Source organism: Salvelinus alpinus, chromosome 6 (genome assembly GCF_045679555.1).
Source record: "Salvelinus alpinus chromosome 6, SLU_Salpinus.1, whole genome shotgun sequence".
Classification (NCBI taxonomy): domain Eukaryota; kingdom Metazoa; phylum Chordata; class Actinopteri; order Salmoniformes; family Salmonidae; genus Salvelinus; species Salvelinus alpinus.
Genome location: NC_092091.1, coordinates 25,257,023 through 25,274,000, shown reverse-complemented (window position 1 = coordinate 25,274,000; position 16,978 = coordinate 25,257,023). Strand labels below are relative to the sequence as shown.

The window sequence follows — 16,978 nt, the reverse complement described above, 5'->3', positions numbered from 1 at the left end:
CAACGCTGTCTGTGTGGGTGGACCAATTCAGTTTGTCCGTGATGTGTACACCGAGGAACTTAAAACTTTCCACCTTCTCCACTACTGACCCGTCGATGTGGATAGGGGGGTGCTCCCTCTGCTGTTTCCTGAAGTCCACAATCATCTCCTTTGTTTTGTTGACGTTGAGTGTGAGGTTATTTTCCTGACACCACACTCCGAGGGCCCTCACCTCCTCCCTGTAGGCCGTCTCGTCGTTGTTGGTAATCAAGCCTACCACTGTAGTGTCATCCGCAAACTTGATGATTGAGTTGGAGGCGTGCATGGCCACGCAGTCGTGGGTGAACAGGGAGTACAGGAGAGGGCTCAGAACGCACCCTTGTGGGGCCCCAGTGTTGAGGATCAGCGGGGTGGAGATGTTGTTACCTACCCTCACCACCTGGGGGCGGCCCGTCAGGAAGTCCAGGACCCAGTTGCACAGGGCGGGGTCGAGACCCAGGGTCTCGAGCTTGATGACGAGTTTGGAGGGTACTATGGTGTTAAATGCTGAGCTGTAGTCAATGAACAGCATTCTCACATAGGTATTCCTCTTGTCCAGATGGGTTAGGGCAGTGTGCAGTGTGGTTGCGTCGTCTGTGGACCTATTGGGTCGGTAAGCAAATTGGAGTGGGTCTAGGGTGTCCGGTAGGGTGGAGGTGATATGGTCCTTGACTAGTCTCTCAAAGCACTTCATGATGACGGAAGTGAGTGCTACGGGGCGGTAGTCGTTTAGCTCAGTTACCTTAGCTTTCTTGGGAACAGGAACAATGGTGGCCCTCTTGAAGCATGTGGGAACAGCAGACTGGGATAAGGATTGATTGAATATGTCCGTAAACACACCAGCCAGCTGGTCTGCGCATGCTCTGAGGACGCGGCTGGGAATGCCGTCTGGGCCTGCAGCCTTGCGAGGGTTAACACGTTTAAATGTTTTACTCACCTCGGCTGCAGTGAAGGAGAGCCCGCAGGTTTTGGTAGCGGGCCTTGTCAGTGGCACTGTATTGTCCTCAAAGCGGGCAAAAAAGTTATTTAGCCTGTCTGGGAGCAAGACATCCTGGTCCGCGACGGTGCTGGTTTTCTTTTTGTAATCCGTGATAGACTGTAGACCCTGCCACATACCTCTTGTGTCTGAGCTGTTGAATTGCGACTATTTTGTCTCTGTACTGGGACTTAGCCTGTTTGATTGCCTTGCGGAGAGAATAGCTACACTGTTTGTATTCGGTCATGTTTCCGGTCACCTTGCCCTGGTTAAAAGCAGTGGTTAGCGCTTTCAGTTTCACGCGAATGCTGCCGTCAATCCACGGTTTCTGGTGGACCAACAAACACTTAACTGAAGTGAACAGGAACGTAATGCAGTTCATTATGCAATATCTTTGGTTTCAAATATTTGTTCTACACGTTTTGTCAGAGAAAGATGTCCCGACACTAGTTAACTAATTTGATGGAGTCCAGATGAAAACAAGTTTATATTTAATCAATATTCTCTGTAGGCACCCACACAGAGGGTGTTTGTTATGGATGAGTATGATTAATGCTGTCTTCCTTTTCTTCATCCTGATCTAGATGAATGAAGCTGTCAGTTGGTCAGACTTGGGTTGCAATGCACTTGGAATTGTAACAGATTTCTGCCACATCCTTCCAGGGATAGTGCAACGATACTGTGGAATTTGTGCATTTTAAAAAGTAATTAGTGATGCAAGGCAGTTATTCTGTCTGAGTAGCAACCATTGCTCTCCCTTCTTGTGCCAGACAGTACAAGGACACTAAGGTAACCAAATATGAAATAATCCACATCCGTCAGAACATTAAGCCATACATTTGCATAATTAGTAAGGAGAAAACATTTTGTTTTACAGTTGGACATTTTCCTAAGAATGTAGCATAAAACAGATTTTTGGCAAGGAAATAATACACAAAAGGTTATAACTGTTGTAATTGGCTCTTCCTTTGAGGTAAGTATACAGCCATAGAGGTATTCAGAAAATGCATCAAACGGATTCCAAAAGGTTTATTAATACTTCATCGATGGCATAAAAATATATAATATGGCAGGTATATATATTAACAATTGTATTGATTGGTCAAAGCTACCATTTGTTGAAAATGACAGAAAATAGTGCAAAACTTTTCTGTATCCCAAAAGGCTGAACATAACTTGCCAGGTAAGAAAATAGACAAATCCCAAGCCCAAAATATAAAATAAAGCAATTTGAGCTTAACTTTAAGAGAATGTTATGGAATAAAAAAAACATTAAATAAAAGAACTATAGAAAAGTGCAATGCCAAAATACACAGAAAAATGTGAAACATGGATACAAAATGTTATGAGCACTTCATACAAACCTAATGAACTAGGTAGACAAATCACACTTAGTAACAAATGTAATCGCTAAAAAAGCTCAAATGTTTAAAAGTTTGAATACTGTATACTCTGTCAATGGTAGTGTATGAATGTAGATCAATTGGAACATTGACAGAAAAACACCAAATCTAATCTTGGTTTGCTTTAGTCTCTTATTATACTCCATAAGATATCAAAGTAACTTCATTGGTGCACTAAAGATAACTACTGCAGTATTTTCAAAATAACATACACAAAAACACATTACTCAACATAAAATATGCATAATTCAACCATAAAGACAATTGTTATATAGTTGCAGTCTAAATTGGGAGGTGGTCTCACATGTATATTCCTCCCACCTTTCATTTAGCTGCAAGAACAAAATGTACCTTCAGTTTCTAATACTAAAAGCTTGTGGTTTCTTCATACTTATCAGCAATGGTGGCTTGATCTTTGGTTAATCTTCAAAAAGCTGCGCCTCACTCTGTGGTTGGAAAATGGCAAGAGTAAATGTCTGGATACTGCCTCTGAAACTAATCATAGAAATATTTATTAGACTTTGATTAACTTTATATATTTCTTAACACCTTAGTTAGAATTTCAAATCATAAGTTGGAAACAAAGTTTGATGAAAAATATGAAAGCGTTCAGACAACATGCCATCTAACTTGTTACCTGCTTGAGCTTCTTCTTCCTGTCCTTCATCGACATGTTCTTGTCTTTGACCAGGCTCTCCAGTAGGTCAGCGATCGCAGCCTGGGACAAACTCAGCTTCTGCTCCTCAAACTCTTTGGTGCTGATCCGTCTACAAAAGGAGTGAACGGGCACAGGGGCACCAACAATGCCTGGGTATGTTATCTAGGGGAGGAAAGAAAACAGGCTCAAATCTCATACACATCAATGTAAGCAGTTGAAAAAAATAAAATCATAGAAAATTGATCATGGAAGCCTTATAAAAATAAAAGCGACAGTAGTACTGTACCTGCACTTTCCTGAGGTAGGCGATGTGGTCCTGGACTGCGTTCTGCAGATAGACAGGCACCTGGAGGATCTCCTGGTGATGATCCATGAGGAAGGAGACCAGTCTGGTGGCCAGCAGCTCATCCAGGTCCATCTCTTCCTTACAGCCCAGCACACAGTGAGAGAACATATGCTCCATCTGAAAACGCAATGGGATTGAATAATGGAGTTGAAGACATGTTCATTTCATGCTCTTTTTAGGTTTACCATGTTCAGATCACGCATAATTGTAAAACCTGTTTCTCCTCACCAGTGTGTGTGTTGCTATGGCGTCATTGAACCGAGGCAGGTCCACGTTCTGACTCATCCGGGAGATCATTCTCATCAGCAGCTGGAGCTTCCTTCGACTGGCAGGAGGCAGCAACAGGGTGCAGAGCTGCAGAGCCTCAATGGCCACCTGCTCCAACTGAGACTGGAGGAGACCTTCACACACAGAATGGGTGTGTGAAGTTGGCCCTTTGTACACATCAGATCACGATACACACAACCACTAGGACTTGAGGCTAATGAAATACATTGAAGTGACTGAAGCATCCGTGTGATTAACTGGAAGAAATACATGTATATTGCAATGGCAAAAAGCAATTGCTTCTCACTACAGTAATAACTACTTGTACAAGTTACTAAATGTAATATCTAGGCATAAGGAGCATCAAGGCAGACTTTAAACAGAGCAGTTTAAAGTTAGAGAGCATCCATATGGATACATTTGAAATTCTTCCAGTGATAACCTTAAAGAACAATTAGATTCTCACCCCACATTAGTGAAAGCCCAATGAGTAATGTTAGTCAGGTGTTAAGACATGCAAAAGCACAACACACAAGCATTCAGTTAAGATGGCGCCGAAGAGGATGGCTGACGTTTTACATGCCCGTAACCAAATTGTGCCATTTTGTTCCTTTTTTGCATTGTTCATAAATTATTTTATGTACAAAATAAGTTCAAAAACATTGCTGCTACCGTCTCTTATGACCGAAAATAACTTCTGGACATCAGAACTGGGATTACTCACCACGAACTGGAAGAAGCTTTTTCCTTTAACGAGTCCAACGATAAAGACACACGGCTCTCCCGGGAACAGGCCTAGAGACCCGTCATTTGCGTGAAAAGACAGCGGAAAACAGGACGCAGATCGGGCTGCCTTTTGAGAATCCGTAGGTGAGAATCTCACTACCATCAATTCTACTTGCTAACATGCAATCATTGGAAAATAAAATTGATGACCTATGATTATACTACAAAGGGGACATTAAGTACTGTAATATCTTATGTTGTTTCACTGAGACGTGGCTGAACGACAACACGGATAATAGAGCTGGAGGGATTTTCAATGCACTGGCAGAACAGAGAAGCTACGTCTGGTAAGACGAGGGGTGGGGGTGTCTTTGTCAATAACAGCTGGTGCTCTATATCTAATAAAGAAGTCTGGAGGTATTGCACCTTATGATAAGCTGTAGACCACACTATCTATATTATTCATAGCAGTATATTTACCACTACAGACCGATGCTGGCACTAAGACAGCACTCAACCAGCTCTATAAGGCCATAAGCAAACAAGAAAATGTTCACCCAGAAGCTGCGCTCCTAGTGGCCGTGGACTTTAATGCTGGCAAACGTAAATCAGTTTTACCAAATTTTTACCAGCATATGCACCCAGAGGGGAAAAAAATTAATAAAATAAAAACTAGACCAGCTTTACACAGAGATGCATACAAAGCACTCCATTTGGAAAATCTGACCATAATTATATCCTCCTGATTCCTGCTTACAAGCAAAAACTAAAGCAGGAAGTACCAGTGACTCGCTCAATACGGAAGTGGTCAGATGACACGGATGCTACAGGACTGTTTTGCTAGCACAGACTGGAATATGTTCTGGGATTCATCCAATGGCATTGAGGAGTATACAACCTCAGTCATCAGCTTCATCAATAAGTGCATCGACGACGTCATCCCCACAGTGACCATACGTACATATCCCAACCAGAAGCCATGCATTACAAGCAACATCCGCATCGAGCTGAAGGCTAGAGCTGCCGCTTTCAAGGAGCGGGACACTAATCTGGACGCCTATAAGAAATCCCGCTTTTCCCTCAGACGAACCATCAAACAAGCAAAGTGTCAATACAGGATTAAGATTGAATCCTATTACACCGGCTCTGACACTCAGATGTGGCAGGGCTTGAAAACTATTACGGACAACAAAAGGGAAACCCAGACGCGAGCTGCCCAGTGACGCGAGCCTAGCAGATGAGCTAAATGCCTTTCATGCTCACGTCGAGGCAAGCAACACTGAAGCATGCACGAGAGCACCAGCTGTTCTGGATGACTGTGATAACGCTCTCGGTAGCCGATGTGAGCAAGACCTTCAAAGCCACAGAGCCAGATGGATTACCAGGATGTGTAATCATAGAATGCGCAGACCAACTGGCAAGTATCGTCATTGGCATTTTCAACCTTTTCCTGTAATACCTACATGTTTCAAGCAGACCACCATAGTCCCTGTGCCCAAGGAAGCGAAGGTAACCTGCCTAAATGATTTCCGCCTCGTAGCGCTCACATCACTAGCCATGAAGTGCTTTGAAAGGCTGGTCATGGCTCACAACAGCATCCTCCCAGACACCCTAGACCCACTCTTATTCGCATACCGCCCTAACTGAGCCACAGATGACGCAATCTCAAATCGCACGCCACACTGCCCTTTCCCACCTGGACAAAAGGAACAGAGAATGTGAGAATGCTGTTCATTGACTACAGCTCAGCGTTCAACACCATAGTGCCCACGAAGCACATCACTAAGCTAAGGACCCTGAGACTAAACACCTCCCTCTGCAACTGGATCCTGGGACTTCCTGATGTGCCGCCCCCAGGTGGTAAGGGTAGGCAACAACACATCTGCCAAGCTCATTCCCCCCAGGAGTGTGTACTTACTCCCCTCCTGTACTCCCTGTTCACCCACGACTACGTGGCCAAACACGACTCCAACACCATCCTTAAGTTTGCTTACAACAGTGGTAGGCCTGATCACCAACAACGATGAGACAGCCTATAGGGAGGTGGTCAGAGAACTGGCAGTGTGATGCCAGGACAACAACCTCTCCTTCAATATGAGCAAGACAAAGGAGCTGATCATGGACTACAGGAAAAGGCGGCTGAACAGGCCCCCATTAACATCAACGGGGCTGTAGTGGAGCGTTAAGTTCCTTGGTGTCGACATCACCAACGAGCTATCATGGTCCAAGCACACCATGAGTTGTGAAGAGGGCACGAAAAAAAACTTTGCCCCCTCAGGAGACACAGAAAATTTGGCATGGGTCCCCAGATCCTCAAAAAGTTCTACAGCTGCACCATCGAGAGCATCCTGACTGGTTGCATCACCGCCTGGTATGTCAACTGCTCGGCATCTGACCGTAAGGCGCTACAGAGGGTAGTGCGTACGTCCCAGTACATCACTGGGGCCAAGCTTCCTGCCATCCAGGACCTATATAATAGGCGGTGTTAGAGGAAAGCCCATAAAATTGTCAGAGACTCCAGTCACCCAAGCTATAGACTGTTTTCTCTGCTACCGCACTGCAAGCGGTACCGGAGCACCAAGTCTAGGACCAAAAGGCTCCTTAACAGCTTCTACCCCCAAGCCATAAGACTACTGAAAAATTAATCAAATTGCCACCGGACTATTACATTGACACTCCCCCCTCCATTTGTTTTGTACACTGCTGCTACTCGTTGTTTATTATCTATGCATAGTCACTTTCATCCCTACCTGCATGTACAAATTAACTCAACTAACCTGTACCCCAACACACTGACGTGGTACCCCCTGTAAATAGCCCTGTTATTGTTACTTAAGTTTATTTGGTAAATATTTTCTTCTTCTTGAACTGCAATGTTGGTTAAGGGCTTGTAAGTAAGCATTTCACAGGAAAGTCTACACTTGTATTCGGCACGAGACAAAGTTTGATTTGCAGACGCAGGCTTACTTTGCTCGGGACTCCGGTACCGTGCATAAGTGGACACCGAAGGCAGAGCAAGGGTCGGCCTAGACAGGTCCAGAGCTCTGACAGCGCCTGCTAACAGAGGGCTCTGGTTGGAGGTCCATGCCGCTGGCCCTCAAGTTGAACAGACTGGGGCCCCTCTTGCCAATAATGGAGTCTGGCTTCATGGTGATGTCTGCTATAGGGGCATTAACACCAAAACTGCTTAGCTATATCCAAACAGGTACCAATGCTCCTTGGGCATCTGACTGAATGAGGGGTTGTCCATTGGTAGGGAGATGCCGATTCTGGCGCAGTGAGTGCTACCCTCTACTGACGTCACACCTGAACTGGTGTCACAACTAGGAGGAGTTCCCATGGTGACAAAGCCTTGGAATTCAGAGTTAGGGCAGCTGTCTGGCTGAGAGTGTTTTACTCTGAGGTGGAGTGCTGTACTTGCTGCCATTGTTACTTTTGCAGGACGCCAGACTCTCTGAAGACTGGAACAACTTGAGTCAGGAGCATAAGTTGGAATCTGGCAATTCATCCAAGATTCTCTCCAGGGAACAGCTCCTGGGTCTGAGCCTAATGGACAAGGCTCCACTGCTCTCTGACCGGGACAGGCTCAGACTGCTGCCTTCAAGGACATCCTCAGAACTGTTCGGAAGGAGTTCTGGGGATTCCCAGAACTGGCCCTTCAGCCTGGCAGGCCCATCTGGGGGACCCTCCTGGTACAACCTGTCTTCAAAGCTGCAAACGTGGACTGGGCCTTCGAGCTGAACACTTCTCTCATTGGTGAGTCGCCCTCATCAAAAGCCTCCTGAATTAAGCTCAACAGCAGAGATTCGGTAGATTTGAATTGGTTAACAGCACTGTTCATGTGGGGTTTTTTTGTAGCTGGGCTCCTCTTGGTTTTTTCGCTTTCCTCAGTTTTAGGAGCCAAAATGTAGCCACATAAAACTAGCAAGGTACCAGACAAAAACAAAACTTGTGAAGCCGGCAGGACATAAACAAAAGAGTGGGCACATTGGGGGGGGGGGGGGGGGGGTAGGAGCCTAATTGGACCCACGAGTTAGTAATAACACAAGTCACAGCGCAGTCGAGACATCCTCTGTTATGAGGCAAATAAACCAGTTGCAGTTTCATGCTGCTTGTATTAGATATGGTCAATCTTATTCAATCTTATTCAACTGGAGATGTCTCAAACAATATCTCATCCAAAATAAGTTTTTTTTCCCCATTTACAGAGGCATTTCATAGAGAAGGATGTAAATGTAAAACACCATTCACATTACTCATATTAACTAATGTAAACCTGAGATGCGTCCTCTAATTTAGAAGTGACTGCAAATGTTAATAGCCAAGTTGCTAAAGATGGAGTGCAAATGACATTACAGGTGAATTTACCCTTTGCTAAGCCCACCCCGGAATTTGGGGCAACCAATGGCAGCACTCAAATGGATAGCAACGGTTTTCAAGTCAGACACCTCGGGGGGGGGGGGTTCTTTAACAGTGAACCAAGAGCACTTGCTACTGTGATTCCTGAAATGCAGAGTCTGTTGGAGTATTCTTCCAATCTGAACTTTTGTTACATTGTTTGCTAGCTCTGCTGGTTAGCTAGCCCAGTCTCATAGACCACCATACACTGCCAATGCTAGCCAGCCACTCAATATAACTTGTTTTCTCTAAATGCATGTTAGCCAGCCAAGTTATGAATACAACTCCCATCTGCTGTCAACATCAGGGTATGATTTGAGAGCTCTAGCTAGTTAGCGCCATGCTGACAGTGAATTCAGAGCCATTCAATGGCTAGCCACACTACAAACATAATTATACCAGGTTCATGTGAAGCAATTGTAATGACAGTCCACCACAACATATCCCATTTCCTGATTAGCAAGGGGTAGTCGGTTTTTTAATACACAATGAAATTGAACAGAGTTTGAGCTCAACAGTAACCAAAGGGGGCAGGGCTTAGAGAAGGGTACATTTAAACCAGATTTTAGTAACACCTTAGGTTAGGGAGGAACAGAGAAACCATTGAAATTGAGTGTAATACAATTTCACCTTTAACAATAATGCATTCAAGTCAAAAGCTTGCCAAATGTATACATACCCAAGATGTTGACAAACAACTTGTAGTATTCAGATGTGAGAATTGGCCGAGGGAGGCTATAGAAGTAGTCAGAGACCGTTTTAAACACATCCCTCTCAAACCAAGGATAGGATGGCTGGCTGGCATCATACTTAGGCCCTAGAATGGTATGGGTGATATTTGACATGTTGGTCTGAAACCAAAGCTCTCATATTGAGTCTTGTTTCGTATGAGGGGAAATATTCATACAATACACACAAAAAAAGTAACTTACAGTTTGCAAGACCTTTCATTGCAGACAAAACCCAGTGTGGGAGGTCATCTGTGGGGAAAAAGCTTCAATGAGGTCTGGCGGGCCGCACTGAATTTGTTTACATTTCCTCGCCGTCGAAATTCGCAAATTAGGTCCCATTTATTGTTTTGGGAATTTAATGCTCTTTGACGGTCTACCTTTCATTTCGGTGATTATTAGCGAGCTGGACACAGTCAAGAAACTATGAATGTATGTCCTTTATCATTTCTACACACCCGCGGGTCGGATTGGACCCCCTAGCGGGCTGGATCTGGCCTGCGGGCAGTATGTTTGATACCCCTGGTCTACACTGTGTAGACAGATACAAAAATCAGACCTACCCGTCTTATCCTCAAGTGTAACAACCCCATGCTTGTTCACATTGGTCATGTTGAACACAATGTTTTGAGGATTGACGTGTCTTGGATCCAAAACATCCTCAAGTGAGGTCAATCCCAATGTTTTCTGCAGGCTGAAAACATGAAATGGCAATGGATTAAGGATCTAAACATTCAAACTTTTGAGAAGGATTTAAAGTTATTTAAGAGTGGATCTTACTGTGTGAGAGTGATGCCTCTCCAAACGTCCTGGATATATTCCTCTGTTAGTACTCTGGGCTGTACCACTTCTATCACAGGCTCAGTCTCCATATCTTGTTTTGAGGGATCCACATTTTCCTGTGAAAAATAATAATGCATCTGTCAATTATGTAGACAAGTAAGGAAGTCATACCAGAGATACTGCGGTTGCCGGCTACCCATCCACAGCGCTCCGGTCAAACGAATGATAGAGGACTCGTGCTCAAAAGCTTGTTTAAGCAGGAGAAGCTCCATTGAGGACTTCCACAATTTTTAATTATTCAACTGGGTGAGACTTCCTATGGATCTGATAATTCCATCCAGGTCATCAGGAGGGATCAGCCAATGAATTACACTCGTGAGCAAACATTCCATATCTGCAGGTGGCAGTAAAATCGCCAAACTTGACTTTATACCTGTTCAAACACACTCCAGGTGGCAGTATGCACCATTTCAGTTTGTTTACCAACTCAGAAGTAGAAGAAATTGGACTACTTCAAAAATGGAGATGGCCTCAATGGCGCTGCCCGTGCGCTCAGACACCATAATGGGACAGATGCAGTCATTGATCATTCAACAGTCTGGATTTGCCTCCCTCCCTGACAACTTCTGGAATGCGAAACACTGACCGTTCTGATTGGTCCCGGAAACCAATGGGTTGGGCCATAACTGGCCTACATGATGACGTTATCAACTTTTATACTCATTCTCAGATGTTAAGAGACGAGCCAATCGCTGATGAATTTGTTTTGTTTTGTGACTTCATGTACATGACCAAAAGTATGTGGACACCTGCTTGTCGAACATCTCATTCCAAAAATCATGTGCATTAATATGGATTTGGTCACCCCTTTGCTGCTATAAAAAGCCTCCACTCTTCTGGGAAGGCTTTCCACTAGATGTTGGAACATTGCTGCAGGGACTTGCTTCCATTCAGCCACAAGAGCATTAGTGAGGTCGGGCACGGATATTGGGTGACTAGGCCTGGCTCGCAGTCGGCGTTCCAATTCATCCATAAGGTGTTCGATTGGGTCAAGGTTCTGCAGGCAAGTCAACTTCTTCCACACTGATCAACAAACCATTTCTGTATGGACCTCGCTTTGTGCATGGAGGCAATGTCATGCTGAAACAGGTACGTAGTCAGTTGTACAACAATGCCTTCAACTGAAATGTGTCTTCTGCATTTAGCCCAACCCTTCTGAATCAGAGAGGTGCGGGGGGCTGCCTTAAATCGACATCCACGTCTTCGGTGCCCGGGGAACAGTGGGTTAACTGCCTTGCTCAGGGGCAGAACGTCAGATTTTTACCTTTCGGTTACTGGCCCAACGCTCTAACCACTAGGCTACCTGCCGCCCTCCCACAAACTGTTGCCGCAAAGTTGGAAGCACAGAATCATCTAGAATGTCATTGTATGCTGTAGAGTTAAGATTTCCCGTCACTGGAACTAAGGGGCCTAGTCCAACCATGAAAAATAGGTCCAGACCATTATTTCTTCTCCACCAACATTTACAGTTGGCACTATGCATTCGAGCAGGTAGCGTTCTCCTGGCATCCTGGCATTCAGTTGAAGGCATTGTTGTACAACTGACTACGTACCAGATTTATCCGTCAAACTGCCAGATGGCAAAGCGTGATTCATCACTACAGAGAGCACGTTTCCACTGCTCCAGAGTCCAATGGCTGCGAGCGTTATACTACTCCAGCCAACGCTTGGCACTGCGCCTGGTGATCTTAGGCTTGTGTACGGCTGCTCGGCCATGGAAACCCATTTCATGAAGCTCCTGACAGTTATTGTGCCGACGTTGCTTCCAGAGGCAGTTTGGAACTCGGTAGTGGGTGTTGCAACCGAGGACAGACGATTATTACGTGCTTCAGGATTCAGCAGTTCGGTTCTGTGAGCTTATGTGGCCGACCATTTTGCGGCCGAGACGTTTTCCACTTCACAATAACAGCACTTACAGTTGACTGGGGCAGCTCTAGCAGGGCAGAAATTTGATGAACTGACTTATTGGCAAAGTGGCATCTTATTACAGTGCCACATTGAAAGTCACTGAGCTCTTCAGTAAGGCCATTCTACAGCCAATGTTTGTCTATGGAGATTGCATGGCTACGTGCTCAATTTTATACACCCATCAGCCACGGGTATGGCTGAAATAGGCAAATCCACTAATTTGAAGGAGTGTCCAGCGGAATTAAACTCAGGATGAGTCGTCAGGCTATAATAGGGGTACATTTATAACATCATCAACAGTACTTACTACAGTATCTTTGTCCAGTTTCTTGGAACTCCTACATTTGAAGAAGCCTTCCTTTTCCCTCATTGAGAAACTCTTCTTTACTGATGCAGGCCCTGACGCAAGTGGGCAATGGGGAATTACCTTCAAAAGAGAAGGGAACCTAGGACATTCAAGGTGAAATACATTTGTGAAAACAAATCATATACACAGTAAGGAAAAGAGTCAGACAAATATCAAGTGAAGTATATGCTTTGATATTGCATGTTTAAAGATTCTACAATTCAAAAGAAACACACCAAATAGATAAATTTACATGTAGAGATGGCAGTTGTCCTCTAAATCTTCTGAACCCCATCTGCCCTTTACATCCTCGATCACATGATTCTTGAGGAACTTCTTCAGCAGCTGGACAGTCTGTTGCCTGGTGACATCTGGTCCGAAGTTACTATTGTTCCTAAGCAGTTCATGCAACCAGTCGACAGCTGCCACAGCAGTAAAACAGTTCCCATACACTCTAAAGTGCTGCCGATGTTTTCGCAGAGGCATCCCTGCTCGGAAAAGCTTTTCAACTTCATTCCACTGCAAATGGAAAATGTAAATAGCTGTATGCATGCATGCCTACAGTACTTTCTAAATTATTAGCTAATTATCTGTAACATTGCATTTGGGTTAAAGTCCCAGTGCAGTCAAAAACGTGACTTGTGTGATATTAATTTTAAGGTTGTTGGAATACTACTGTGAAAAAAATTCCGTTTTAGTGTAAGAGCTGTTTGAAAAGACTGAGTTTTGGCCTGCCTGGGGACATAAGTTAGTTAATAGACCAATAAGAAAAACAGTTCCAAAACTCTGCCGATAGGGCTCTGAAAAGACACGCCCCTCTTTCCACAATTTCGGTTCTGGAACTGACACTCACTCATTTGTAGCATACTAATTTCAACAACATGTAGTCGCGTGTTTCCAAACATTGAATGGGTACAAAAATAATACATATATATTGTTTTTAACCGATATGAAAGAAAAGTCAAGGCTATGTAGATACCAGAGTTAGTTGTCGTACAAACTACTCATCCTGCGAACACATATGACGGCACTCAATAGCTGCTGTATCGTCCAATCACAGCAGATACAAGTCACTAAACCTGTTAGCGAACAGGTCATGTCACTTCATGTGTTCAACAACAGATCGTTGGACAATAGAGACTGCAAAGCTCATGCAGGTTTTGGTGTTCTTTGAAACAGAAACTGACAGTAAAAACATGATTTCTCAACACAGAGGTTGGAACTCTCATACCCGATGGGCACTACATCAACATACAAATTGTTTAGCAAAGGTCTACATTGCAGAGTAATATCGCTAATATTTGATATCACTACGGGTTTCGTGGATTGAGAATCCATGTCCGGAATCGCTCGTTGCAGCTCTAACAGCTAGTTTCCCCCTCCCCACTCAGACCACTCCCAGACAGTAATAGTACATTTTTATCGTAACCTTTATTTAACTAGGCAAGTCATTTAAGAACAAATTCTTATTCACAATGACAGCCTACCCTGGCCGACACTGGGCCAATAGTGCGCCGCCCTATGGGACTCCCAATCACAGCCAGATGTGATACAGCCTGGAATCGAAACAGGGACTGTAGTGCCTCTTGCACTGAGATGCAGTGCCTTAGACCATTTTAATTGAAAACAATCACAGTAAGGTACTTAATTGTTACTCAGAAATGATTTGATAGAGATAAAAACAGCTACATTGGACCTTTAAACTATGTAGTTAAGCTGATTAAGGAACAATCTAAAACATTGGCAAGCAAACAAACTATCGGGACAGAGGCATATACACAGAGTATACAAAACACCTTCCTAATATTGAGTATATTTGCCCTCAGAACAGCCTCAATTCATCAGGGCATGGACTTTACAAGGTGTTGAAAGCGTTCCCAATTAGCATGAAAATATTCCCCATGTAATGTACCCGCATGTCTAGAATGAGCATTATGATGCATTTACTTTACACTTCAACATTCTATGGCAGCCATGTTAGCTCCCCATTAACATTACATGGAAAATATTTAAACAATAATCTGGATGGTTCGAGCCCTGAATGCTGATTTGCTGACAGCCTTGGTTTATCAGACCGTAAACCACGGGTATGACAAAACATTTATTTGTAGTGTTCTAATTATATTAGTTTAGCTTATAATAGCAATAAAAGGTGCCCTCATGTTTCCCAGAGGAAACAGTAAGGTAGAGTAAGTGCATATACTAAGACACCTTTGTTGGATTTGGGCTTTGTGACTTTCGGCTGTTCGGCTTGCCTCAAGAAAATTGTGTGCCCGAAGTTCGGGAGCCGAAGTCAACACCCCATCGTCCATGATTGGTCAACTGTAGTGATTCAACGAGACAATACTGTGCCAACCATCTTAGTTAGATGTAAAATTTCGCAACTAATATTTACGACAAAAACATACCAATTAATGACCGAATTCTTGAGTTACTTTAGATTAATTCGGACTATTTTGAGGAAGTGAATACTGCCTAGGATGTCTCATAATGGACAATCAGTACTGTTCGTTTTTTTTCTATTTTTCAAGCGTTATTTTAAGGGAGTATGGAAACACTCCCTTTCGGCCGAACTGAAACGTGCTGATATTTTCGGGGTTCGTGGTATTTGACCAATATACCACGGCTAATGTATCCAGGTAATCAGCGTTGCGTCATACGAAAGAACAACCCGTACGCTTCGAACACATCGACAACTCTTTGCATTTTGGTACACCAGAATTACATTAATTTCCAATGAAACGCTGCGTTTGCATTGCGTTCGGTGTGGTGCATACGGAACGTATGAGTCAAACTGTATGCTTTGACAGAAATGGTAGCAGAAAGTCAATGTCGAACTTTTGTAGCATACATATCCGGATGATGCTGGTACTATTTGCGCAATGATACTGTCGGTGTGTTCGAAGCGTCAGCCATGGTATATTGGCCACATACTACTACCCCCCGCCCCGCCGTATTGCTTGACTATGTAACTGCATGTTCAGAAATAAAACAATATTCAACATTCTAAAAGAACGCCTAATTATTCGTAAGGCTCTGTATCGAGAGCTTTACTGCTAATCCTAACATATTGTTGGCTCGGGGCTGTCTGGCTAAAAATTAAACATAAAAGACAGTTATTTTGCATTTTGAGTGATCTGCACAGATCTTAGTTAGCTACTTCCCAGTCAACTTGCAACATTATTTCACCACATTGTACTGGCTAGCAAGCTAACGGTTAAGTTAACTTCATAACAAGAAAAGATTACCAGTTTTGTCGCCCTGTAAGGACCGGGAGTGACATGCGAACTCATAATATTGAAGCTAGAAACGAAGACAATCAACATGCAAAAATACACATTGTCTTAGTTTGTTGCTAGCAGGGGCCAATTTGCCACATTCTCAACCGCGCCGAAATCACAGATCAAATTAAGGGTACACTGGCGTTCCACACTATTTAAATGATGAGCCTTGTTCTGGGGGCAGCTGATTGAACAACATTTGTCACGTGACTATCCATAGGCACACAAATTAAATAAAACAGTACTGTACAAATAGGTGAGACCTTTGACAAGACTCATGAGTGATTATGCTAACACGGGCAACAATGTATCAAATCTCATCAGAGATTATCAAAATTAAATCATGTAGCAGTGAATTCTGAGAACCAGAATTTATAGTGAAACATTGAATGTAGACTGCCACCTGGTGCATGCACTATGATCCTACAACCAACAAAGCAGTACATACAGTAAGCCACTACAAGCTGTTGTTTTGGCTTAGTTTAGTTAACAACATTTAGTTATAGCCTAAACATACCTACAGTGAGCCAGTACTGTAAACATTAGCATATATAAACTATATGCCTGCAGGAATAACTTCTTGAATGACATGTTACCATTCATGACACATTCAGTAACTGATCACAAACAGTCTGGTAGTTACTGTTCTTTGATGTTTTATTTATTTAACTAGGCATGTCAGTTAAGAACAAATTCTTATTTCCCCCAGCCAAACCCAGACAACACTGGGCATCCCAATCACAGCCAGATGTGATGCTGCATGGATTTCAACCAGGTACTGCAGTGACACTGGAATGCAGTGTCTTAGACCACTGTGCCACTCGGGAGCCCAAGTTAGATGTGATTGGCATCCAACTTTGGTACTGAGTTTTTTGTTGTTGTCTAAACTGTCTACAATAAAGCTGTTCATTAAAAGCTGCAGGCTAAATTCTGCAGATGGTCATAAATATTGCATTGGAAATGAAAACTCCACTATTGAAAGAAGGAAGAAAATTAGGTGTTAAAGGCCCTGTACAGTCAAACATGATTTTCCTGTGTTTTATATATATTTCCACACTATGAAGTTGGCATAAGACCTGA

General features: G+C 43.6%; 1 protein-coding gene and 1 pseudogene across 2 annotated transcripts; both read right to left on the bottom strand.

Moving 5' to 3' along the window:
* Positions 1-2,008: 2,008 nt before the first annotated feature.
* Positions 2,009-16,099, bottom strand: LOC139578439 (DEP domain-containing protein 1A-like). 2 transcript variants are annotated; one of them, XM_071406019.1, is made up of 11 exons: positions 15,866-16,099; positions 12,871-13,136; positions 12,579-12,717; positions 10,301-10,419; positions 10,084-10,214; positions 9,725-9,772; positions 9,472-9,609; positions 3,630-3,802; positions 3,342-3,518; positions 3,035-3,217; positions 2,009-2,892 (listed from the first exon to the last, which is right to left on the bottom strand). In XM_071406019.1, exons 1-11 carry the CDS (start codon positions 15,941-15,943, stop codon positions 2,839-2,841), a joined length of 1,506 nt encoding a protein of 501 aa, XP_071262120.1. In that variant the 5' UTR covers positions 15,944-16,099; the 3' UTR covers positions 2,009-2,838. The 2 variants fall into 2 exon arrangements, with proteins under 2 accessions (XP_071262120.1, XP_071262121.1); XM_071406020.1 differs by having other exon boundaries at positions 2,009-2,843.
* On the bottom strand, positions 7,056-8,608 carry LOC139577909 (DEP domain-containing protein 1A-like; annotated as a pseudogene).
* Positions 16,100-16,978: the final 879 nt, after the last annotated feature.